This window comes from Bufo gargarizans, unplaced genomic scaffold, assembly GCF_014858855.1.
Source record: "Bufo gargarizans isolate SCDJY-AF-19 unplaced genomic scaffold, ASM1485885v1 original_scaffold_1883_pilon, whole genome shotgun sequence".
NCBI classification, from domain to species: domain Eukaryota; kingdom Metazoa; phylum Chordata; class Amphibia; order Anura; family Bufonidae; genus Bufo; species Bufo gargarizans.
In genome coordinates, this window is record NW_025334555.1 from 108,180 (window position 1) to 135,202 (window position 27,023).

General features: G+C 41.2%; 2 protein-coding genes across 2 annotated transcripts in view; both read left to right on the forward strand.

The window, feature by feature from the left end:
- The window catches only part of LOC122923773 (cytochrome P450 2C8-like), a 51,329-nt gene extending 44,368 nt beyond the window's left edge, over nt 1-6,961 (forward strand). The window contains exons 7-9 of the mRNA XM_044274609.1: nt 1,896-2,083; nt 5,862-6,003; nt 6,777-6,961. Coding sequence (XP_044130544.1) covers nt 1,896-2,083; nt 5,862-6,003; nt 6,777-6,961 — 515 coding nt within the window. The remainder of the gene's footprint in view (nt 1-1,895; nt 2,084-5,861; nt 6,004-6,776) is intronic.
- Nucleotides 6,962-9,774: 2,813 nt separating this feature from the next.
- On the forward strand, nt 9,775-24,597 carry LOC122923771 (cytochrome P450 2A5-like). Its single transcript, XM_044274607.1, has 9 exons — nt 9,775-9,980; nt 11,668-11,830; nt 17,403-17,552; nt 20,101-20,261; nt 21,069-21,245; nt 21,965-22,106; nt 22,455-22,642; nt 24,116-24,257; nt 24,371-24,597. Exons 1-9 carry the CDS (start codon nt 9,801-9,803, stop codon nt 24,550-24,552), a joined length of 1,485 nt encoding a protein of 494 aa, XP_044130542.1. The 5' UTR covers nt 9,775-9,800; the 3' UTR covers nt 24,553-24,597.
- The last annotated feature ends 2,426 nt before the right edge of the window (nt 24,598-27,023 follow it).

The window sequence follows — 27,023 nt, forward strand, 5'->3', positions numbered from 1 at the left end:
CATTTCGTGCTGCTTTATTACATTGTCTTCCCACCTTTAAGTCTTCTGAAATAATTACTCCTAAATCCCTTTCCTCAGATACTGAAGTCAGGACTGTGTCAAATATTCTATATTCTGCCCTTGGGTTTTTACGCCCCAGGTGCATTATCTTGCACTTATCCACATTAAATTTCAGTTGCCAGAGTTCTGACCATTCTTCTAGTTTTCCTAAATCCTTTTCCATTTGGCGTTTCCCTCCAGGAACATCAACCCTGTTACATATCTTTGTGTCATCAGCAAAAAGACAAACCTTACCATCGAGGCCTTTTGCAATATCACTTATGAAGATATTAAACAAAATTGGTCCCAGTACAGATCCCTGTGGAATCCCACTGGTAACATGACCTTGTTTTGAATGTTCTCCATTGACTACAACCCTCTGTTGTCTGTCACTCAGCCACTGCCTAATCCACTCAACAATATGGGAGTCCATGCTCAATGACTGCAGTTTATTGATAAGTCTTCTATGTGGGACAGTGTCAAAAGCCTTACTAAAATCTAGATATGCGATGTCTACTGCACCTCCACCGTCTATTATTTTAGTCACCCAGTCAAAAAAATCTATAAGATTTGTTTGACATGATCTCCCTGAAGTAAACCCATGCTGTTTTTCATCTTGCAATCTATGGGATTTTAGATGTTCCACAATCCTATTCTTTAATAGGGTTTCCATTAATTTGCCTACTATTGATGTCAGACTCACTGGTCTATAGTTGCTCGATTCCTCCCTACTACCTTTCTTGTGAATGGGCACGACATTTGCCAATTTCCAATCTTCCGGGACGACTCCTGTTACTAATGATTGGTTAAATAAATCTGTTAACGGTTTTGCCAGCTCACCACTAAGCTCTTTTAATAATTTTGGGTGTATCTCATCAGGCCCCTGTGACTTATTTGTCTTCACTTTAGACAGCAAACTTAGAACATCTTCCTCTGTAAAGACACATGCATCAAACGATTTAATAGTCATCCTTTCTAGTAGAGGTCCTTCTCCTTCTTTTTCTTTTGTAAAAACTGAACAGAAGTATTCATTAAGGCAGTCGGCTAGCCCTTTATTCTCTTCTACATACCTTCCGTCCTTTATTTTTAATTTAGTTATTCCTTGTCTTAATTTCCTTTTTTCATTTATATATCTGAAGAATGTCTTATCCCCTTTTTTCATAGACTGAGCTAGTTTTTCTTCTGCCTGAGCTTTAGAAGTTCTTATAACTTGCTTGGCCTCTTTCTGCCTAATCTTGTAGATTTCCTTATCTTCATTGCTCTGGGTTTTTTTATAATTACAAAATGCTAGCTTTTTATTTTTAATGATTTGGGCCACTTCTGCTGAGTACCACAGTGGTCTCTTCCTTTTTTTGCTTTTACTGACAAGTCTAATGCAATTTTCTGTTGCCTTCAATAATGCACCTTTTAAGTAGTCCCATTTCTCCTGGACTCCATGTAATCCGTTCCAGTCTGATAAGGACTCATTTATGACTAATTTCATTTTTGAAAAGTCTTGTTTTTCTAAAATCTAAAACTTTTGTTTTTGTGTGGTGGGACTCTTTCACAGTTCTTATATTAAACCACACTGACTGGTGATCCGGGTTGGCTCCTCAACCATTTGTTGTAGGGATAACCCCAGTAGGGAATTTAGAATATCTGTACTCCTGGTAGAACTTGCTATTTTGGTTTTCCAGTTTATATCTGGAAGATTGAAATCTCCCATAATGATAACTTCTCCTTTCATTGTCATTTTAGCTATTTCTTCAACTAGTAGATCAAACATCCTTCAATCATTTGTTTGGTTGTAACTGCTCTACGGATACAAATATCATATACTGTAATATAAGATGTATTCCTGTTTTTGTAAATATCAGAGAAAATCCACAAGGAGATTGATAATGTAATCGGCAAAAATCGCTGTCCATCAATAGAAGACAGGAGTAAAATGCCGTATACAGAAGCTGTAATCCACGAGATCCAGAGATTTGCAGATATTATTCCTACAGGCCTACCCCATGCTGCCAGCAAAGACACAACCTTTAGAGGATACCACATTCCAAAGGTATAGTATACTGGCCTCCTTCTTAACCTCTTGACTCTTAAATCTTCACATGTTCCTATCTTTAACCTGTTCTCGGACTGTCCAGGGTAAATTTATGTCAGGTATTTAAATATGGCGCCCGTTCACAAGTGCAACAGGTACCATAGCCACCGGGTGCCTTCTGTTTTAGACAGCAGCCACCTGGGGCTAATATATGCAATCAACGATAATGTCAATAGAACACATTTAGCTCCTCAAATGCCATGTTCATATGTGACCATGACATCTGAAAGCTCAAGAACCCAGGCATGCAATGGCTCTCCCTGGCAGAGATCAGGGGAGCCAATTGATGTGTGCGGGATCCTCAGTCCAATTGAATGATCCGAGGCTGCCGCAGCTATGTTTTTATGGAGGCCCAATGTGTGGCAGGGCTCCATTGGAACATAGTGAATGCATTGGAGTCTACGAGAGAAGCAATCTGATGATTGCTTGTTCAGGTTCCCTAGGTGAACTATTAAAAACTGTAAAAAAAAAAAGGTTTTAAAAATATTAAAACAAAAAAGAGTGGAAAAATTCTAATCACCCCCTTTCCCAAAAATAAAAATAAACAATAAAAAAATAAACATCATAGGCATCACTGTGTGTGAAAATACCTATACCTGTACTATTAAAATATAGAAATACTTATCCCATACAGCTAATATGTAGCGTAATGGAAAAAAAACAAGAAACACGATGATTCATCATTTTTTGTCACTTCACCTCCCCCCAAAAATTGAATAAAAAGTGATCAAAATGTCATACGTACTCCAAAATCATATCAATGAAAACTACAGACCGTCCCCCAAAAAATGAGCTCTCACACTCTGTACACATAAAAATGAAAAAGTTATGGGGTTTTCTATATGGCAATGCAACTAAATATATCGTTTTTTCCCAAGTTTTTTTTTTCAGTATTAAAGAACAAGAAAAACCATATAAATGTGGTATATTTGTAATTATATAATAGGAAACACTGCAAAAACAAAACCCAAAACCCATGTGGCTGAATTGTATTTTCTTTTAATGTATTTGTTTTACATTTGAGCTTCCCACTACATTGTATGAAACAGTAAAAGTACAACTTGGCTAGCAAAAAAACAGGCCCTCACATGGCTATGTAAATGGAAAATAAAAAAGTTATAGCTCTGAGAAGGATTGGAGTAAAAAACGAAAAAAAAAAAAAAAAAGGTAAATGTCCTGGACCTGATGTGGTTAAGCTTATAAATCATGGTTGACATTTCACATTTTATATTTCTAAATTTAAGTAGAAGAAGTGGGTCATTACTCACTTTTTGATGCTAATAAATCTTCATTTTATTGCCAAAAACAGAATAGATGCAGATGTGACCCATTTTGGTCAAACAGCCAACGAGTGTTTGCTTGGAAAAGGCTGTTGCCTGCATTATGTTTATGCTAATAAGTGAAGAATAATGTCACAGACTTACCTGTCCGGGCCCCAGTGGCGAGATCTCCAGCTTCTCCAGCGTCAGGAAAGACGCGCTGCGAAGCCAGCCACCCACCCGCTGATAAGACAGCATCCATAGCAACTGGATGCAATGCTCTGTTTAATTCTGATACTGGGACTTGGTGCTCTATTTAAACCCCATCCTGGCCAGATACCAGTGCCAGTGATAGGTTTTCACTCCCTAGCTGTGCTCCCAGTTGTGTTCTGTGTGCGTTTGGATTGCTTATTGGATTGACCTCAACTTATCTTTGAGCACTTTCTGTCTCATGATTTGGTAATGTGTTTCCTGTCTGGTTGTGACTTCGGCTTGGCTGTTCTGACTACCCTCTGTCATCTGATTTGGTACTGCATTGTCTGCCCGGTTCCGACCCATTCCTGTATGACTTAGTCTTTGTGTAGTTTTTTGTCGACCAGTTGCAGACTTGCCACTTAGGGCTTGCACTGTCAGTAGTCAGGGAAAGAGGGCTGGGTTCCAGTTAGGGCTTACTGTGTGTTCCTGCCTACTGTGATGACATTATTACTGGCCAAGTGGCCATATTTTTTTTCCAGGTGACCTAGTGTTAGAGACAACATGGCAGCACTAGCCATCCTGATGAAGGGTATTGCCCAATTAGTCCAGGACTTGGCAGAGAGGGTGCAACAACAGGAGTCCTGTTCCCCTGTAGTTTCAGCTCCTTCACCAGTAGAACCTAAGATAAAGCTCTGTGATCATTTCTCTGGTAACCATAAAGGATTTGTTCATTTTCATGAGATTTGAAAATTGTATTTTATGTCTTAGGCCTCACTCGTCTGGGACAGAAGCTCAGAGGGTGGGCATCATTATGTCCCTACTTCAAGGAGATCTGCAGGAGTTGACATTTTCCTTGTCGCCCAACTCCCCTTAGCTATTTTCTCCTCCTTAGGTCTCTTACTGTATATGATGAGTCAGACAGGGAAGCTTATACTGAGAGCCAGCTTCTGTCTTTGGGTCAGGGTAAACGACCAGTGGAGGAGTACAGTTCTGAATTCCGCACGTGGTGTACTGCCTCTGTGTGGAATGACCCAGCTCTTAGATCACAATTTAGGCCTGGACTCTTTAACATGCTAAAAGACCTCCTAGTTAGCCATCCTACCTAGGTTCTCTGGACAAGGTAATGTCTTTAGCTATTAGACTTGACAGACGTCTTAGGGAACGCAAGCAAGAGAGATCTGTCTATGTCCATCCATCTTCTCTGTTCTCTGTCCCTAAACCATCTGTATCTAAAGTTCCTGGGGAGCTTATGCAAATCAGGGCCATGTCCTCTCGGGAGCGGAAGTTACATCGCCGGAAGAATGGATTGTGATTTTACTGCGGCAGCTCTGCCCATCAACTGCAGTCCTGTTCTGTGAGACCAAAGGCAGAAGACTTCAGTGTCCGAGTGAATGGGAGAGTACTGGAGGAAACTAGCAGTGGGTTGATTGCTCAGCTGTTCTATTCCAATGTGCTATGTTCTGACTAATAGAGCGCCGAGTCATAACCTATCAGGTTCTGATCCTGGGACTTGGTGCTCTATTTAAACCGATTCCTGGCTATATAACATTGCTAGTGATATGTTTTCACACCCTAGCTGTGCTCCAGCTCTGTTCTGTGTGCATTTGGATTGCTTGTTAAATTGACCTCAGCTTGCCTTTGACCACGCTCTCTCTCTTGTGATTTGATACTGTGTTTCCCGTCTGGTTGTGACTTTGGCTTGGCTATTCTGACTACCCTCTGTCATCTGCTTTGGTACTTCATTGTTTACCCGGTTCTGACCCAATACTGTAAGACTTTGTTTTTGTATAGTTTCTCTGTGTGTGTCAGTCCTGCACCTAGAAGAGTAGGGACGTCGACCAGTTGCAGACTTGCCACCTAGGGATTGCACTGCAAGTAGACAGAAAAAGCAGGCTGGGTTCCAGTTAGGGTTCACTGTCTGTATGTTCCTGCCTACTGTGCTGACAATTTATTAGCATCAAAAAATGTCTGCTGATCCACTTCTTCTATTTGGATGTATAGGCCTGCAACCCAGGATACAAGCACCACCTTCTTACAGAGTGGCGACAAATTATTTCTGCTATTTATTTCTAAATTCATACTACTAGCATTTGTAACTAGTATGTATGCTTCATGACTAAGTATGGTACCTCTGCGTTACATCTGGGGAAATCGCTTGCTGAAGAAGACATGCTGATCTTCTAATCACCTTGGTTCAGTTATTCTTGTCAACTACCAACCAGACCTGACTTTAAGCACTTTTGTTAGATCTAGATCTACTTGTTTAATGCATCCTCTTACAGGGAACCATGGTCTTTCCAATCCTGACCTCTGTCCTGAAAGATCCCAAACGATTCAAGAATCCAAATGAGTTTGATCCTGGACATTTTCTTGATGAGAATGGTCACTTTAAGAAAAGTGATGCATTTATGGCATTCTCTGTAGGTAAGAAATATTACTTAAATATTATTTCATAGCTAACTAGCAAAAAAGTCCGGTAGGCTACAGTATGGCTGAAGTTAAGCTTCACATTAATCAGATGTTTTACATACTATATTAGTGACATATTTGATAAGGTTTAAAAAAGGCATAGTTCCAACCTATTATCTTAGAGCGTTGATTCAGAAGAATATCTTTGAAGCAGATGACAATTGTCCTTATTAATGGTAACAAAATTCTGCTCTCTGACTCCTGATATGACAACCAGAATGAATACCTGGATCAACAACCAATCTCCTTATAGTAACATAGGGGCACATTTATTAATAAAGTCCTAAACTGGAGGCGGATCCACCAATGTTTTGAAGAGGCGTAGGCCCGTCTCCTTCCCCACCAATGTCATGCCCACAATTTTTGACCTGGCGTGAGCGGAGTGAAGTCGTAAATAGCAGTGCAATTAACTGTTGCACCGCTATCTATGCCTGAAATACGTCAAATTTAGGCGTATTTCAGCATTGTAAATGACCACCATAGTTTGTAAGGCCGAAAAAAGATGTCTGTTCCTCCAGTTCAGCCTTTTAAACTTATTCAGGTTTAGATAAGAGGGTAACCTCACAACTCTTATTCCAAACACCGGTTGATGTTTGGAAGTGTGTCTTGAGCTTACCTAGCATTGCAGCAGGTAGTATGTCTGTAAAGCTTTCCCTTGTTCAAATTTATTTTTGCCCTGGCTAACTGACTGGACACTAAAAAAGTTTAGCCTTATTCTTTCTCCTCAGGCAAACGTGTGTGTTTGGGAGAAGGCCTGGCTCGCATGGAGCTCTTCCTCTTTCTAACTACCATACTGCAAAAGTTTACCTTGGAGCCTACAACAGACAGAAAGAATCTCAGCATAAAACCAATTTCCAAAAGCAATGCTTCAACACCTCAGTCATACCAGATGAAGGTCGTCCCTCGTTTCTGACTTGAGAACAAACTTCTTGCATAACGGAAACTATACTCTATAATTTATCAAATGTAAAGGCTTATTTTTAGTCTGTGGATCAGGAAAAAAAACTATAGAAATACTGTTTATTTTCTGCATTAATCATGTTTGGATGAATATACGCAATAAAATCATCAACATTTTTAGTTTATGTTACTCTGCATCTCATTCTACATGCTGCACTTAATTTTTGAGTTTTTTATTAAAAAAATAAAATAATTAAAGCTTGCAAACTTTTTTTGCTGTATAAGTTTCTAAAACTGCCCATACATATAGGTTACTAGCAGAAGGACCCGGCTTCGCATGGGTATATTTAATCTATTTCATTTCATGTTTCTGTGTGTTATCAACAGTATCCCCCATAACAGTGATCTCTACAGTACCCACCCCTTTAACAGTGACCTCCACAGTGCCCGCCCCTTTAACATTAACCTCCACAGTGCCCGCCCCTTTAACAGTGACCTCCACAGTGCCCGCCCCTTTAACATTGACCTCCACAGTGGCTGCCCCTTTAAAATTTACCTCCACAGTGGCTGCCCCTTTAACAATTATTTCCACAGTGCCCACCTATTTTACAGTGACTGCATCTTTAACAGTGACCTGCACAGTGTCCGCCCCTTTAACAGTGACCTCCGAAGTGCCCGCCCCTTTAACATTAACCTCCACAGTGCCCGCCCCTTTAACAGTGACCTCCACAGTGCCCGCCCCTTTAACATTGACCTCCACAGTGGCTGCCCCTTTAAAATTTACCTCCACAGTGCCCGCCCCTTTAACAATTATTTCCACAGTGCCCACCTCTTTAACAGTGACTGCATCTTTAACAGTGACCTGCACAGTGTCCGCCCCTTTAACAGTGACCTCCGAAGTGCCCGCCCCTTTAACATTAACCTCCACAGTGCCCGCCCCTTTAACAGTGACCTCCACAGTGCCCGCCCCTTTAACATTGACCTCCACAGTGGCTGCCCCTTTAAAATTTACCTCCACAGTGCCCGCCCCTTTAACAATTATTTCCACAGTGCCCACCTCTTTAACAGTGACTGCATCTTTAACAGTGACCTGCACAGTGTCCGCCCCTTTAACAGTGACCTCCGAAGTGTCCGCCCCTTTAACATTAACCTCCACAGTGCCCGCCCCTTTAACAGTGACCTCCACAGTGCCCGCCCCTTTAACATTGATCTCCACAGTGGCTGCCCCTTTAAAATTTACCTCCACAGTGCCCGCCCCTTTAACAATTATTTCCACAGTGCCCACCTCTTTAACAGTGACTGTATCTTTAACAGTGACCTGCACAGTGTCCGCCCCTTTAACAGTGACCTCCACAGTGCACGCCCATTTAACAGTGACCGCCCCTTTAACAGTAACCTCCATAGTGTCCTCCCCTTTAGTAGTGACCTCCACAGTGCCCCCCCTTTAACAGTGTCCTCCACAATGTCTGCCACATAAAAAGTGACCGCACCTTTAACAGTGACCCCCACAGTTCCCGCTCAGTTGCCTGCAAGCGTGTGTGTCAGGCCTACAGCATGGACTGTGCCCACTACCGCCAGTGCCCAGTGCCACCACTCATATCTAGTGTCACAGCAGCTTGCATTTAAAAACAAACACTTTTTCACTGTAATATAATTGCAGTTACCTGCAAGTGTGTGTGTCAGGCCTACAGTGTGTACTATAACCACTACTGCCAGTGCCCAGTGCCACCACTCATATCTGGTGTCACAGTAGTTTACATTAAAAATAAATAAATAAATCACTGTAATATAATTGCAGTTGCCTGCAAGTGTGAGCGTCAGGCCTACAGCGTGTACTGTGCCTGTGTGAGAAATATCTCTGTAAATGACAACTTTTTCCATTTTTTTATACAAAGTTGTCAATTTACAGAGATATTTCTCTCACCCAGCATGGGTATATGTAAAAATACACCCCAAAACATATTGCCCTAATTCTTCTGAGTACGGCGATACCACATGAGTGACACTTTTTTGCAGCCTAGGTGCTCAAAAGGGATCTTTATAGTGCCACAGCGATTTTACGGTGTTTTTGCAGTGATCCGGAAAAAAAAATTCTGTCGCTGCGGTGGGGCGGAAGGAACGCAAGTGTGCGCACAAGATCAGGCCTGATCGGGCGAACACTGCGTTTTTGTGTAGAGCCTAAGGTGACCCTAATGTACTGATATAGATCTGATTGCGATCAGTCTTGATCACTCACAGATACTATATAGTACTAGTGCTGATTAGCGACAGCGATGACGCTAATCAGTAACTAATCAGTGACTGCGGTGCGGTGGGCTGGGCGCTAACTACCTAACAAGTAGCTAACTAACTGGCGGTGATTAAGGACCCTTTCGTTCACGTGAAATCTCGGGTCTCACGAGATGACGTCGCTGAGCCTGAGACTGCCGCCGCCCAGACGCCTATCGGCGTTACGTGTGCGGCAAGTGGTTAATGTAGGAGAACCTTCTTAAAAATATCTGAATTGTACTCAACCCTTTCAAAGAATACTTGAAGGTTCATTGACTTCATACTGTTCATACATTGTAATACTCATGTTCTTGGATTGATTCTACTTGTAAACTATCTCTATCCACGTTATTGCACAATGCTGTACATGTTAGCCCTTAGCTTTGGCCTCATTTCATATAATTATAGTACAATATGCATTAAAACTGAAAGCTGCACTCGAAACTGACCCAACCCCATCTCAGTGATCACGTGCTGCTTGGAATGTTGTCCTGTGTCTCAGTGTTTCCTCATTAGAAATACGTATAGAGGAACATAGTGCAGAGGCGCTGTATACTTTCATGTAACACTCCCCTTGATGAAGCATGGCACTGAATATTGCAGTAACCCTTCTCATAGCTAATGGAGTCACTATCTTAATTTATCTCATTAAATGGTGGAACAAAATAAAACAAAATAATCTACCTCCAGGACCTACACCTCTACCCGTGGTGGGGAACATTTTGCAGATTGGTACTTCTGAACTACCACAATCTTTAGTTAAGGTATGTAAGCCATCGTATAGCTATACATTCATGAACAGTCTATGTAAATAGAAGCAAACATGCCACCATACGCCGCTGCCACAAGCCCGGCTGGATCAGTTTCAGAGAAAGTAGAGGGCTGCGCCATGAGGACAAAGTTCTCAATTAGATTGACCAGATGCAACCTCTGCCGTTGTTGCTAAGCTAAGTTTCACTTGTTTTTTGCACTTTATCTATTGTTTATTTTTTTGTTATTTCATTGCTGTATTTTATTAACTAACAGAAAAAATGGCATGGTGTTAAACAGGCAGGAAGTGCTCAAACCCATAAGCAGTTGTGCATATATATACAGGGGAACAAATCCTGCACTTGTAGCTCGTTGCTAATGGCGATCCCCAGCAAAAATGCATACAGTGGAGAATGCCTGCAGCGGCTCCCCACGCCACTCCTGGTCCCTTCACCGCCGCTGCTGCTTCTCCCCGTGCACAGATGAAAACATCCGGTGTTGGGGGGGAGCAGTCAATGGCAGTCGGGAACAGAGATGAGCCTCCCTAGCATCACGGGTGACACTAGAGAGGCTCGTCCCCATCCCCACCTGCCATTGGCTGCTCCCCCCCAACCCTGGATGTTTTCATCCGCGCACGGGGAGAAGCAGCAGCAGCAGCGGTGAAGGGACCAGGAGCGGCGTGGGGAGCCAGGTAAGTATATTCTCTGTGAGGGCCCGGCATATGGTGGGACAGTTTATAGTATTGGATAACCCCTTAAAAAAAAAATGGAAACTTTTTTTTTCTTCCATCAACATATTCTGACACCCATAATTTCTTTATAATTCCATCGATAGAGCTGTGTGAGGTCTCTTTTTATTTTGGGCCGATTTTGGGGTACATATGACTTTTCGATAATTTTTTATTAAATTTTTTTGGGGGCAACATGATGATCAAAAAGCAGCAAATCAGCTGTTTTTATTCTATAATGGCATTCCCCACCCATGATATATGTTTTTACTTTTTAATAGTTTGGACGTTTTCAAATGCGACGATACCAATGATGTTTATTTTTTATTGTTTAGATATTTTTATGTGTAATATTGGGAAAAGCTGGGTGACCTCAATATTTTATATGTTGTGCTTTTTTATATATTTAAAAACATTTTTTCACTGCAAATTTTAATCCGCTAAGGGGACTTAAATATGCAATCCTCTGATCGCTTATACCAGTATACTATTGCAGTCTAAAGGATTTTTACTGGCTGCTTGTCAATCTGTCCCTTGGGCAGCGGCAATTTTTTTTTACGCTAAGTCAGGCCTCTAACTCAGCCCGATGCCTATCTATACATATCCATATCCAATCCCACCCTGTCATTTTTGTTCTTCCACATAAAGTATAATGGAAAGATTTACACCTGTTCCGTGTTTTTAACCCGCACCTGGTTTTCGCTAACAATCACTGACCAATCACTGACTGTGTAAAAATGGTCTAATTTAAAGGCAGAACTCAATTGTTATATTTTTTGGGGAAAAAAAAATCCATTAAATATGTTCCTTTGTCAACGACTCTCTAGTTGACCATCTATTTCATCTACCATGGTTTTACTCATTGTCTCCCACAGGATATTTTACACTATTCGATTCTATAAACCTTCAGATACAACCTAAATACTCATCAAATAATATTCTATACCACATGCCATTTTTATATTTCAATGCAGTTGGGTGAGAAGTATGGACCTGTGTATACCATCTACCTTGCCAGTCAACGTGCACTCATACTAATTGGCTATGATGCGGTAAAGGAGGCGCTGGTCGACCACAGTGATGTGTTCAGTAATAGAGGGGAAGTCAAATTAATAGATCTGTTTTTTAAGGATTACGGTAAGACATACAGTCACACACACGTGCATACAAACATACACGCACATGCATACACTTATGTGCATGCACATGCATACACTTATGTGCATACATACATACACTCATATGTACGTGCAAAAATAAACATTACACACACATACTATATACTGTATATACATACTGTACATACAAAGACATGGTAGGTTTATTTTAGGACTAATATTATTTAAAACTAAAACAGAGCTGTAGCTAGACTTCCATATCCTTGTGTCTAAATAAAAAGGAAAAAAGTCTGGTATCGTGTTAGCCAATATTGACTAACATGGTACCAGACTTTTTCCTTTTTCTTTTGACCAAATGGATGATACCATAATGTACCGTACACAGATGAAAAAAAATAGCAATTATAAGGTATCAAACCTGCAATACTCTTATATTTATGACACACTCGAAGATCTAAAGAGTCTTCTACAGACATAGTCGGGGCACCAAGTCTCTGAGATAACATCAATTTAGAGACCATAAAACTTTCACACCGCTTATCTATAAGATAAGGACTCATTCTCATATTGTGTTGTTCTGTTGTTTTTCAAATACCCATTCATTCCCCCATGTCTCTGTTCTTATTGTATATATAGTGCTGTGTCTTCATATATTCTTGTAGTACGGCCGATGAAGGGACTGGTGATGTCTCGAAAGCTCGCTATGTAACATCATTACTTCTATTTTTTGTTAGCCATTAAAAGGTATCAAACCTGCAATACTCTTATTTTGTTTCTCTTAATGAGAGCACTAAACTTGTATCTAAATAGCACGGACAAGATTTTCCAACATGTAGGGCATCTCTCTCATCAATCATCCCCTAGCTAGGCCCCTGATCCTCTTCAGGAATCTGTTCCTTCAACCTCCTGCTGCAATTTATTTAGATGTTAGGTTAAAAGGATGGAAAGGAATGTAGTTCTGAAATTCCAGAACAATGTGTACATGTCCCATCAGCCTCACTCCCTAGTGACTTCTCTCTGCAACAAATAATAAATGGAGGCGTACATTAAAAAATGTTGTAGACATGTGAAACAGAGCATAAGGATGGAGTCTTGAGAGATTAACCCCCCTCAGTGAAGTCCATATCTATTTAGAAACATGATATATTGATGTCTTGAGCAGGGGCGGACTGAAAACTTGAAGTGGCCCTAGAAAAAATACTAAAAGTTGCCCCGTTTTGTACAAACCGGATTCCCAAAAAGTTGGGAAACTAAACAAATTGTTAATAAAAACTGAATGCAATGATGTGGAGATGGCAAATGTCAATATATTTATTTGTAATAGAACGTAGATGACAGATCAAACGTTTAATCCGAGTAAATGTATCATTTTAAAGGAAAAATACGTTGATTCAAATTTTCACGGTGTCAACAAATACCCAAAAAGTTGGGACAAGTAGCAATAAGAGGCTGGAAAAAGTAAATTTGAGCATAACAAAGAGCTGGAAGACCAATTAACACTAATTAGGTCAATTGGCAACATGATTGGGTATAAAAAGAGCTTCTCAGAGTGGCAGTGTCTCTCAGAAGCCAAGATGGGTAGAGGATCACCAATTCCCACAATGTTGCGCAGAAAGATAGTGGAGCAATATCAGAAAGGTGTTACCCAGCGAAAAATTGCAAAGACTTTGCATCTATCATCATCAACTGTGCATAACATCATCCGAAGATTCAGAGAATCTGGAACAATCTCTGTGCGTAAGGATCAAGGCCGTAAAACCATACTGGATGCCCGTGATCTACGGGCCCTTAAACGACACTGCACCACAAACAGGAATGCTACTGTAAAGGAAATCACAGAATGGGCTCAGGAATACTTCCAGAAACCATTGTCAGTGAACACAATCCACCGTGCCATCCGCTGTTGCCAGCTGAAACTCTACAGTGCAAAGAAGAAGCCATTTCTAAGCAAGATCCACAAGCTCAGGCGTTTTCACTGGGCCAGGGATCATTTAAAATGGAGTGTGGCAAAATGGAAGACTGTTCTGTGGTCAGACGAGTCACGATTCGAAGTCCTTTTTTGGGAAATCTGGGACGCCATGTCATCCGGACCAAAGAGGACAAGGACAACCCAAGTTGTTATCAACGCTCAGTTCAGAAGCCTGCATTTCTGATGGTATGGGGTTGCATGAGTGCGTGTGGCATGGGCAGCTTGCATGTCTGGAAAGGCACCATCAATGCAGAAAAATATATTCAGGTTCTAGAACAACATATGCTCCCATCCAGACGTCATCTCTTTCAGGGAAGACCCTGCATTTTTCAACAAGATAATGCCAGACCACATTCTGCATCAATCACAACATCATGGCTGTTGATCCGGGTACTGAAATGGCCAGTCTGCAGTCCAGATCTTTCACCCATAGAGAACATTTGGCGCATCATAAAGAGGAAGGTGCAACAAAGAAGGACCAAGATGATTGAACAGTTAGAGGCCTGTATTAGACAAGAATGGGAGAGCATTCCTATTTCTAAACTTGAGAAACTGGTCTCCTCGGTCCCCAGACGTCTGTTGAGTGTTGTAAGAAGAAGGGGAGATGCCACACAGTGGTGAAAATGGCCTTGTCCCAACTTTTTGGGGATTTGTTGACACCATGAAATTCTGATTCAACATATTTTTCCCTTAAAATTGTACATTTTCTCAGTTTAAACTTTTGTTCCGTGATTTATGTTCTATTCTGAATAAAATATTAGAAGTTGGCACCTCCACATCATCGCATTCAGTTTTTATTCACGATTTGTATAGTGTCCCAACTTTTTTGGAATCCGGTTTGTAGTCGGGTCCAAATTGATGGAAGGCAGGGCCAGCAATACCATAGAACCAAATACCATAGTCCAGCACAAAATACTGCCAGCAGCACAAAATACATCCCCCAAAACTTCCACTGGCCAGCCATGAGGAGGACCCAGGTGGCTCCCCGAAAGTTCCAAGGCCAATCCACCCCTGATCTTGAGGAACTACGAAATAACACTTTAGAAAAGTGGGCAGAAGCTGGAGGAACATGGAGAGAACACACAAAAGTCAAAGCAGATATTCCTCTTGGGTTGATTCAGATTTCAAACCCAGGATTCCAACCATGCAAGGCAATAGGGCTAACTAGTGGAACACAGTGCTGTCCAGTGGACACAAGGACAGATCATTAAGTGATCTTTTAATGTCACTTAATCATCATGCAAATGTAATTTTCATTTGTACTGATTTGTACTGGGTCAGTTTCTCTAGTTAAAGGTTAAGCAACCTCCAGCTGTTATGAAACTACAACCCACGGAATGCACACCTGCTCAGCTGTTTTTAAAACGCTCATAAAAATGGTAGGAGCATGCTGGGAGCTGTAGTGTAACAACAACTGGCATGCGAGAGGTTGCTGACTGTTGCTCAAGTCAAAATGGAAGAGTTGTAGAACTTGAGGTTGAACAAACGATTAGTGACAAGGGAATTCCAGAAATGTCTAACAGTTTTGCAAAAAAGTGGGTGGGTTGTGGGCGTGCGGGACCAGGCAGTGGGCAATACTTTTGTGGTCTGACACATGTGACAATATGTAAACTAGAAAACTGCCACACATTACACAAATATATGCCAGCCCCTTCTGGGGTAGATTTCATTTTTGGGCATAAAAGTCTTGCGAGGATGCATCATGTTTTTAAGAGGTGTGTGCAGCAGCAAGAATTCTTATCAGGAATGGTATCAGAAACAACTTAATAAATCTCCCCTTGATCTGGTATAAAATGTACAGCAGACTGTATTGTTTTTCAAATTACCGCTTCTTCACATACGATATACACATTTCACATCTCAGAGTTAAAAAAAAATAAAGCTGATACCATGGGTAATAGGTGTGTTTCTTCAAGTATAGGTTCTCTTTATTTGTTTGATTAGATATATTTTGCCACTTTTTTTTTTTACAGTTTTTATGATCTATTGAAAGGCCATAATGAAAAAGAAACACAAATCCAAACAATACTCTGCAAACACAAATAACAAATACTCACTATAGAAAATGTAAATGGCTATTGCTATGTTATAAATTATTTGTGCCTGTGCGCCAGCATCAAGGCGATCTCCTTAGGAAAATAACTTACACTAATAACTACCTTCTCTGGTGCCATACTGGCTTCCATTAAATTCAGGGAATGTAGGTTCCACATGCATGCTGAGCCCACAGTGGATTATACCTCTCCTGGTGCCAAATGGCCTCCAATAAATGCAGGGATATAGATTAATAATTACAGTAATTAAAATCAGCCTATGGGACAGACAGGTTAGTTAGGAGTGTATGATCAAAAGGAATCAGCCGCACCTCCAATGCAGACTGCAAATGAAAAAATGCGGATTAGTCAGCACATCCCAGTGCGCAGGTGCATGCCGTCATGGCTGAAAGCACAAAAGTGGGGTCATGTCATGTGTGGACAGGCTGGAGAAGCCATCTGCACAGGGGAGAAAAGGCCTATTCTTGTACAACATTCTCCAAATCAAGACATCATATAGGCATGGTGCAATGCACAATCCCACGTGGTGAGCACAGTGACATCATCGCACACATGGCAGGTTATTTTGCAGGTCCTGCTTAATGAAGATAGAAGAGACTTCTGCAGCGTGATCAAGTGAATGAGGTACATTTTTTTAACCCCTAAATGGCCATATTATTTTGCATTCTGTCTTAAAAATGTTATAACGGAAAATAATAAAATCACCCAAACATTGAACTCAAACCCGGACTTCAGTGAAAAAGTCTGAGTTCGGGTCCGGGTACCCAAACTCGCAAAGTTCGGTGCAAACCCAAACTTTGCAGTTCGAGTCATTTGTCCCTACCTTTTGCTATTCATATAGCTTGTATAATTGTTACTGTGACCACTAACAACAATGCTGCAAATAAGAATTAAACACAGCGCATGTTGGATAGGGTGTGGAATGATGCAGATGCAGGTAATTGGGTGCTCGCCTTTGGTGGTGGTGCTAACAATAGGTACAACCCTAGTGTAGACACAACATAAACAGAATCCAAGCTGAATCAAAACTTTCTGTCTAAAGATCAACACAAACAAGAAGAGGTAAGTAGGAACTACATGGCCTGATGAAGGCACTGGTTCAGTGACAAAACGTATAGTCCCAATAAAGCCTCCATCTTGGATAAATTTTGTTTGAAGACCTCTCAGCAGGGGCGTAACTACCATATCAGCAGATCATGCAACTGCTATGGGGCCCAGGGCAAGAGGGGGCCCAGTCTTAGTTTGGATTATCTCCTATTCTACTGGAGGTGAAAACTTGGTCAGGACTCTACCCTCTAAAGGAACAACTTTTAGCAAATGAGGTAGGGTCATTGAAAAGGGTTTAGGAAGAACCCCTTCTGTCCTGTGTGGGGGGCCTGGTTTGGTCCTTGCTATGGGGCCCCTACTTCTCTATGTACCCCACTGCCTGTCAGTACCAGCAGCTTGGTCAAGTCCCTTATTACCTCTTCTTGTTTATGTAGATCACTAACAACCATGGTGGCTTTGTTTCATTTTTCATTCTTAAATGGGATGGTTTCTTTTAATTCAAACTAAAATTAAACTTTTAGGGGTTATTATGAGCAACGGAGAAAGATGGAAGACAATTCGTCGATTTTCTCTTATGACTTTGAGAAATTTTGGAATGGGTAAAAGGAGTATTGAAGAGAGAATTCAAGAAGAGGCCCGGTGTCTTACTGAGAGACTTATGAGAACAAAAGGTAGGTGTTGAGCAATATAAATAAGGCTAATAAAAGTATGTTGGGAGTTGTAATTCTGCAAAATCTGGAGCACCACAGGTTGGAGACTAGTGCTATAGAGACAGGTTTAGCAAACAAAGTTGTATGAAAAACCAATGTGTGCTCGTATTGTGGAAATCCAAACCTCTAGAAAACACGCTCTGTGTTGTAAAACCTGTTGGATGACTTGATGGGCAGATCAAAGTTTACATTGTTTGACCTCACAGTACATGCACGCAACCTTAGGAAACTGAAGCTTTATGGACAGGGTGTACAGATAGTCAGCAATGTGTCATATCTGTTGATCGGGATTTGTCAGGTAACACTGGAATTTGCACTTTTGTCATGAGAAATATAATAGCTGTGACTTGCAAAAGGAGCAGGTCATGTGAAAATGTGCCCTCTAAACTGGTCGCTTTGTATAATTGATTGCTATACAATTATCAGCTTAGGCAAGTTTGTTAAATCAACCTTAAAGGGAACCTGTCACCGGGATTTTGTGTATAGAGCTGAGGACATGGGCTGCTAGATCGCCGCTAGCACATCTGCAATACCCAGTCCCCATAGCTCTGTGTGCTTTTATTGTGGGAAAAAAACGATTTGATACATATACAAATTAACCAGAGATGTGTCCTGTAGGTGAGATGAGTCAGGGACAGGACTCATCTCAGGTTAATTTGCATATATATCAAATCGTGTTTTTTTTTCACAATAAAAGCACACAGAGCTATGGGGACTGGGTATTGCGGATGTGCTAGCGGCCATCTAGCAACCCATGCCTCAGCTCTATACACAAAATCCCGGTGACAGATTCCCTTTAAAGTGGTTTTCTGGGAATAATAGTTTTTTTTATCTAATGCCTGTCACCTGCCTCCTGAAACAGAAAATTCATACTTGCCTGCCCGTGCCTCTGGTCCTCCATGCTTCTTCCAATGTGTCTGCGTTCCAGTTGCCAGAGTGTTTACATCCGTTGCTGTATGAGTATGGTCACATGTTCCGTTCCAGCCAATGACCGGCTTCAGCGTGGCCACAAGAGTCACATCACTGCTGAAGCCAGTCATTGTCTGCAGGGGAGCACTTGACCATGCTTATTCAGCACAGAATGTGAACACTCCAGGGATCTGAACATGGACATATCAGAGGCAGCCCCACGGATTGGAGTGAGGGGGAGGAGGTAAGTATGAATTTTCTGTTTCAGGAGGCACGCTGCAGACATAGTCGCCAATTGTCCCGAATTTCAGAGACAGTCCGACAAATTCATGCTGTCCTTGCCCGAAAGTGGGCAGGGCCAACAATAACCCTACCCATAAGTGAGAGTTCACTGGAACAGATGGAACGTTCCCAGGGGGAAGATTTAGATGCCCCAAATGTACCCACTTAAAAGCTTGTATGTGTGGATATTAGATGCAAAGTCGTTTTTCCCAGAAAATCTCTTTAAAAGAGATGTCCAACATTTTAATGTTTATGACCTATCATCAAGACAAGACATCAATATCAGATAAGCGAGGGCCAGTGCCGATTAGCTGTTTTAGCTCCACTGCTGGAAGTCATCACTAGAGCTAAAAAGCTCCAAACATTGTGTAGGGGACACATCTAGTAACTAGACGGAAGTGAATGGCAGCAGAGTCAGAAATGCACAGCTCCATCTACTGCAAAATGAACGGAGCCCTGTAGAGTCAATGCCAACTTTGAAACAGCTGATTGACGGTGTTGGACCCCCTAAGGTCATATATTGATGGTTAATCCAGTCATTGACTGGCTGATTGATGGTTAATCCAGTCATTGACTGGCTGATTGACGGTGTTGGACCCCCTAAGGTCATATATTGATGGTTAATCCAGTCATTCACTGGCTGATTGATGGTTAATCCAGTCATTGACTGGCTGATTGACGGTGTTGGACCCCCTAAGCTCATATATTGATGGTAAATCCAGTCATTGACTGGCTGATTGATGGTTAATCCAGTCATTGACTGGCTGATTGACGGTGTTGGACCCCCTAAGGTCATATATTGATGGTTAATCCAGTCATTGACTGGCTGATTGATGGTTAATCCAGTCATTGACTGGCTGATTGATGGTTAATCCAGTCATTGACTGGCTGATTGACGGTGTTGGACCCCCTAAGGTCATATATTGATGGTTAATCCTGTCATTGACTGTCATTCAATGGTTAATCACGTGGATAGGCCATCAATATTAAAATCCTAAAATAAACCTTTAAAGGGGTTGTACAAGATTAGAGAAACATGGCTGGTGTTCTCCATAACAGTGACTTCACTGTCCACAGGTTGTATGTGGTATTGTTGCTCAGCTCTATTCACTTCAGTGGAGCTGAGTTGCAATACCAGACACAAACGGGTGGACCATTGTGGCACCTGTTTGTACCAAATTTTTCCAACTCAGATCAGCCCACTGTATTGTGAAGCAGATTAGTCGACCATTTTACATCCATATCTATAAGAAATTTAAAAAAATAGATAAAATCCTAAAGTAATTGGTATAGTCACTGGCTATATTATTAATTACAGACACTCCAATGGATTCAGTGGATCTAGTGCGACTCGCTGTGTCTAATGTTATTTGCTCTGTTGTGTTTGGTGAGAGATTTGACTACGAAGATAAAAAGTTGCTGTCTCTGCTGTCACATTTTCGAGATTTTGTCAAGGTGTTCAACACTTTTTGGGGCCAGGTAAATAATTCGACAAGTCTTGATAGGTATAATACAGAATTAAGAATTCAGGTCTGATATTTTATAATCACTTACATTAATAATTTTCTTCAAGTGATGTTTACGCATCATTTCTACACAAAATATTTTTATGTTAGATGGCCTATACATGGTTGAGGTACCTTCTGTATTTATCTATTATCTATGTCGGCACTACTTCTAATACCAGTGTGATACACACTGTAAATGGGTTATTATTAGGGTGTCAGGTTTTTCCATCCAGGACATAAGAGTCTAGTGTTTGTTTCCCCCTCTATTTACATTCTAAGGGACAATTCCCCATCCAATTTTTGCTTAAAAAGCAACCCTTCTATCGAAAAAGAAAATCCCTTCTGCACATGTTCTTTCAAACTAATTGTACAAAGGACAGCCCAACCAGAGATGGGCCACCCCTATCCAAAGGCCCCATAACAGCCACATGGATCTACCAATGTGGTGTCTATGCCCTTGCTATTTACCCCATTGGTCATCAAATTGAGATAAAGTTCTCTTAGTTTAGAATTTTCTTATTTGAGAAGACCAAAAGAAAACATCATTTTGGAGGACAGGGGAGCATATGTCAGGAAACCTATTTATGAATAAGAGTTAAAGTTGGAGTTAAAGAGTCCACTGATATCTGCTTTATCCTTCATACTTGTGGTGAAAGTTTAATAAAGTTTTATACTGGGTCTTAAAAATAAATATTTTACTTACTTTTTTAATTTGCCCAATATGTTGTTGTTTTTTTTCAAAATATTTTAATTTTTACATTCATTTTTTTTTATTCAGCTTCTCAACTTTTTCCCAAACTTAATGGCACGTGTTCCAGGCCCTCACCAGAGTATCTTCCAAAGTTTTGGAAAGTTAAAAGAATTTGTGATGGAGGTGGTAAGAACCCACCAAGACACCTTGGATAAAAATTGTCCTCGTGACTTTATAGATTGCTTCCTCATAAGGATGAAAGAGGTGCGTTTGTAGACAAAACACTGATTTATTGGGTTGTTGTTAACATTTTTTTTACTTCAATGTTATAAATGACGCTAATCAAGTAGTTATCGGGAGTGGAGGGGTAGCACTCATAGCTGGGCCCTGGTGTTTAAGGAAGCCCACCCTCTGTCACATACAGTACGAAGGCAACAGTATTACAAATCTCACAAGGTAGTTGTGGATCTTCGAACAGGTTTTTCACTGGGGCCCAATAGCTTTTATTTACACCTCTGTGTGACTCTACTAATAGGTTAAGGAATATTAAATGTCTATTATTAAAGGGTTTTTCTGAGATTTCTTTAACTGATGACCTATCCTCTGGATAGGTCATCAGAATCTAATTAGTGTAGGTCTAACAGCCAGGACTCCATTGAACAGCTGTTTAATAAGGCGCTGGCGATCGCAGTAGCACTGCAGCCTTCTCTCAGCTTACCAAGCATAGTGCCGTACATTGTATAGCGGATGTGCTAGGTATCGCAGCTAAGCTCCATTCACGTCAATGTGGCTGAGCTGCACCTAGACCATGTAAGCAATGAATGTGATGTCACATGGCCTAGGCAAAGCCACGGGAGCTGGTGCCTTCTCAAACAGCTGATCAGTCCTGAGTGTTGAATCTTCACTGATCAGATACTGATGACTTATATAGAGGATAAAAAAAAAATCTGAAAGCTCCCTTAAAATGTCAACTATCTTTTTAGGATAAAAATAATCCAAACACAGAATTCCATGAGGATAACCTACAGGGGACCATTATGGACTTATTCTTTGCTGGAACAGAAACTACAAGTTTGACAATAAGATATGGATTTCTAATACTGATGAAATATCCAGAAATACAAGGTAATACAAAGTAAGGACAAAGCAATAAGCAACTAGGGTTGCCCTTGAAGGCATGCGAGAAGCGTGAGCTCTGCAGGTACATCATATTTTACTAATATAGGGAGAATCACTGACTTTGGTACATCTCCAATCCCACATTACATGTGGCTGCAGCTACATTCCTTTACCCAACTTTATTGTTTGGACAGTGTTATTTGGACACTCTATGATTGCTTTTTTATGCACTATATGGTTATCCCTAAAGGATGTCATCAACATAAAGTACCTTAGAGGGCGCCAATCAACCTAAGGGCCAACATCATATATGAATGCCATTCTGTGTGAAATGTCCTTGTACATGTATTTCAGACAGGATACACAAGGAGATTGACAAGGTAATAGGCAAGGATTGCTGTCCAGCAATGGAAGACAAACTCAAAATGCCGTATACAGAAGCTGTGATCCATGAGATCCAAAGATTTGCAGATATTGTCCCTGCAGGACTCGCTCATGCTGCAAGCAAGGACACAACCTTCAGGGGCTACCACATTCCAAAGGTACGCTACTCATCTTAACCTCCTGACACTGTTCTTCTGTTTCTCTTCTTAGAAATTTGATAAACTGCACCACTTTTACCTATGCTCAACTTGCATAGAGTCACAAACCAGCGGGTGTGAACCCACTGTGCCACATGTCCTACTTCCTCTAAGGGTGTTGTCTAAGTGAAATCCTCGATCTTCACAGTACCCCAGATGGTGAGGATAGACTTTTCTGAGGGGAACACCAGGTCACTACCTCTTGAGGAAGATTGGCACACAAGGCAACTGGTCTAGGTGGACCAGGAGGTACCTGAGCAAGGTACCAGAGGTACAGACGTAGTCAGCAGGCCAAGTCATAACCAGGAGCAACAGTGCAGGACCGAAGAATGAGGCAGAGGCAAAGTCAAACAGGCAATAGGTCAAGGCAAGCAGGTAGGAATCAAATAGGTGGCGGAGTCCAGAAACACAAGCACTATTCAGGTACACAGGAACACAAGCAGAGATAACAGCAACCTTAGCAGGACACAAGGACCTTGACGCTGAGGCATCTGGGAAAGGGGCTGAGGCACTTATATATGTGCAGGAGGTCTAGGATTGGTCAGCGAGGTCACATGATCTAACCCATAAAGCACAGGAAGTGACGCTGCCGACCCTTAAGGAAGTGCTGCAGGAAACAAGCAACAAGCATACTGTGGCTAGGGCTGAAAGAAAACTGTGGAGCGGATCCCAGAACAACAGTACTTACACAGACAGAGCCCAGGACTGCAGCGGTGAATAAGAATGCACAAGCAGCAGGATCACCGCTGAACACGGCGCCCGGGACCGCGGCGGTAAGCAGGGGAAAAGCAGCACACAGCAGCCGCTGTTACACATAGGTAAAAAAAAGAAGGATTATTATTAAGTACTACAATTCTCCTCCTTACTAAGATTTCAGCCCATTATTTGCTTAATTGGCTCATATTTTAAGATTCAACATTCTTCTAAGGAGATCCTTTATTGTTAATTTGTTCCTCCACTGGTTCTTTAGACGAGTTTTATCAGGTTTTATTACAATTTCATTTAAGTACCGTAACTTGTTTTTCTCTGCCCTCAAATACCACAAAAAGGATAGAATCCAAGTTTACTGACAGAAATTTCTGACTCAGCCAATTTTTTAAATATGTGATATTGTAATTGGGCTTCATTTACATAAAGGGGTTTTCCGGGATTTTAATATTGATCACGTATCCTAAGGATAGGTCATAAATGCCAGATTGGTGGGGGTCTGACACCCAGCCCCCCTTCCATTGTGTACCATCAATATTAAAATCTCGGAAACCCCTTTAAATAAGGCTAAAGTGCAAAACCAGCGTCAGACCATGGGTGCTGTCTTTGGAAAAAAAAATATTTTCTAATCCTGTACAAACCCCTTTATGTTAATTAATTAAAGCTGACTTGTATTATTTTCTCTTTCTTATTAATCGTCTATGTATATATAATACTTTTTTTCAGGGAACTTTGGTATTTCCAGTCTTAACCTCCATTCTAAAAGACCATAAACAATTTACAAACCCCTTTAAGTTTCACCCTGGACATTTTTGGGATGAAAATGGTGCCTTTAAGAAAAATGATGCCTTCATGCCCTTTTCTACAGGTAAAATAGCAGTCAACTATATCTCAAACCATAAACAGTGGTTAAAAGCCTAGTAAAAGACTAGTAACATGTACAATGGTAATATAATGTGTTTGATCATAATGTCTCCCTAGGAAAACGCACGTGTATGGGAGAAGGCCTGGCCCGCATGGAACTCTTCCTCTTCTTAACTACTATATTGCAAAAATTTATCCTAAAGCCCACAATGGATAAAGAACAATTGGACATCACACCTGAACCCAAAACCAATGCCTCAAGACCCCGACCATTTCAGATGTGCTTTGTTTCTCGATGAGGAGGTTTTCTCTGGTTTTGTAGCTTGATCCAAAACCTTTTAAATTGCCCCAAACAGGAAAAAAAAAGCACAAAAATAAAATAATGTTTGTATCACTTTGGCTTCCTATATTTTAAAAATTGAATGGACCTAGTAAAATACAGTATATAATTTAAGCTACAAATTGGCCATACGTACAAAACTTATTGTTTCCTGCTGTTCTTGCTGAGTATAAAGCTTGCCAAACACATGAGATAACTGTGAAGCACTGATTTGACCCACATCTATCCCTTCATAATTGTGTAAACTCGGTTAGGCAAAGCACTGTTGCCAAGTGTCTCTGGTAGTGGCTTATCTTCTAATAGGATCAGGGATCTTAAAATCCAAGGTAGGAGCCAGAAGGCCTACATGCATATTAACTGGTCAGCCTTCGTGATGGACGAACATCTGCTGGGATGGTTTGCGAACGCGATCGCACGAACGCGATCAAATGTTCGCGAACCGCAAGTTCGCGGCGGGTCCCATTCATTTTAATGGCAGGCGAACCTGAAAAACCTTCAGCTCATATTTTCAGCCAAGAAATAATTACTAGAAGTGCACAAATAGTCCCACAACATGGACAGTGACATACCAGATGTATTATTCAAATTTGCAATCTCCATTCATGATTTTTTTCAATGCAAAATATCAGCAATATAATTTTTACGTACGCGCATGCGCAAATGCACTATAAAGAAAGTATATTGGTATATAACACCCCGCTTCAATCTGTTTTTTTGGGTGGCGACTGGTATATCACACCAGTAGAAATTATTTGTTCCAATAACGCTTGTCCCTCTATATATCTGCAGTATCGCAGCAGAACCGCACACAACTGCCGCACAATACAAATGTACTATAATATACTTTCTAACATGGAAAGTATATTATAACATTGTACAAGGAAGGCAATCCATTAGAATATACATAAAGATAAAACGTAACCTTTAATAATTTTACTATGAAGGTCCAATCATACATCCGTAAGTGTTTTGCGGATCTGCTAAACACGGACACCGGCAATGTGCATTCCGCAATTTGTGGACCGCACATCGCCAGCACTATAATAGAAAATGCCTAATCTTGTCTGCAATTGCGGCCAAGAATAGGACATGTTCTATTTTTTGGCGGAAACGGAAGCACAGATGTGGAAGTGCGGATTCGCAAATGCGGATATGGATCTGCAAATGCGGATGCGGACAGCACATTCCAGCCCCATTGAAAATGAATGGGTCTGCACCCGTTCCGCAAAATTGCAGAACAGATGCGGACGTGTGAATGGAAAAGATATCCCTCAAAATGAAAATAAATTAAATTATTAAAATTAGGCATAGATGTGGTCGGCAATAACAAGTGCTCGACGGCACTAAATCAGGTGCTCGGCGGCACCAAATCAGAAACCATATGTCCTACCACAATCCGGGGGGTTCCAGTGCACATCCATGAATCCCGGAGGGAAAGCAAAAAACATCTATCCCCGGGCTAGATGATGATGTGGTATTGAACGACAGGGTGGGCAAAGAACTGTCCCTGATATTGCCCTACAGGGGGGTGCTATTCTGGCCTTGATAGCCTAACCACAGACCACCTGCCCTGATAAGAGCGACCCCGTCCGGAACCTTACCCTATATAAAAATGTCGCTAGTAAGCCCCTAGCCCCTAGGCCCCTAACTTCCAGGTGATCACTATATAGATCTATGTGTTTTTGACTCATTATAAAAGTATATTATAAGTATATCGCACCCCTCTGTGTATCACACACATATACATAGCACACCTATACCAGTCCTTAAAATGACTTTTATGGCCCTATTAGCTAGCGTTTGGTGTCCCTAACAGCGTGTCCCTGCTCCACACAGCAACCTCTCCCTACACTGGCAAAACACTGAATGTAAAATGGCGGCCAGATCAGGTTAATTTATAAGGTAGGGGGTATGTCCATGTGCTGAAATGTCTCAATTGGCTGTCCTGTACCACCTGATCGATGTGTAATGGGTCAAAGTTCTTCATAATGTAAAAGAATATGGCGGGCGCAAATTTCTCCATATGTTTGCATGTTCGTTGAATCGCGAACACGCAAAGTTCGCCGCAAAATGACCGCCAGGCGAACCGCAAGGCCATCTCTAGTCAGCCCATCCTGCCAAAATCACCAAGTTAAGCCAACATACAGTACATCTAATGTGCATGGTCAGCTTCAGGACTCCTGTAAATGAGTGTATTATAGCTTCATAGAGCTTTCAAGGCTAGCTTTATATAGGGCCTTACTCTACCTTAGCATGCTTCCATATGAACTTTTTGCATGTCCCTTTACATTGCTAATAGGGGAGAATATTTCCATAATATAATGTTGTATGGAGACACCACACAGTAGCACATAGAGGGGGGAATTTATTCATCTATTTATATCACATTTAGCGCCAAAATAGGTGACTTTTTGCAACTTTTCATTTTCA

Coding starts and splice junctions, on each gene's coding strand:
- LOC122923771 (XM_044274607.1), top strand. CDS start 9,801: ATGGCACTGAATATTGCAGTAACCCTTCTCATAGCTAATGGAGTCACT. Junction 9,981..11,667: donor TACCACAATCTTTAGTTAAG/GTATGTAAGCCA, acceptor ATTTCAATGCAG/TTGGGTGAGAAGTATGGACC. Junction 22,643..24,115: donor GGGGCTACCACATTCCAAAG/GTACGCTACTCA, acceptor ACTTTTTTTCAG/GGAACTTTGGTATTTCCAGT.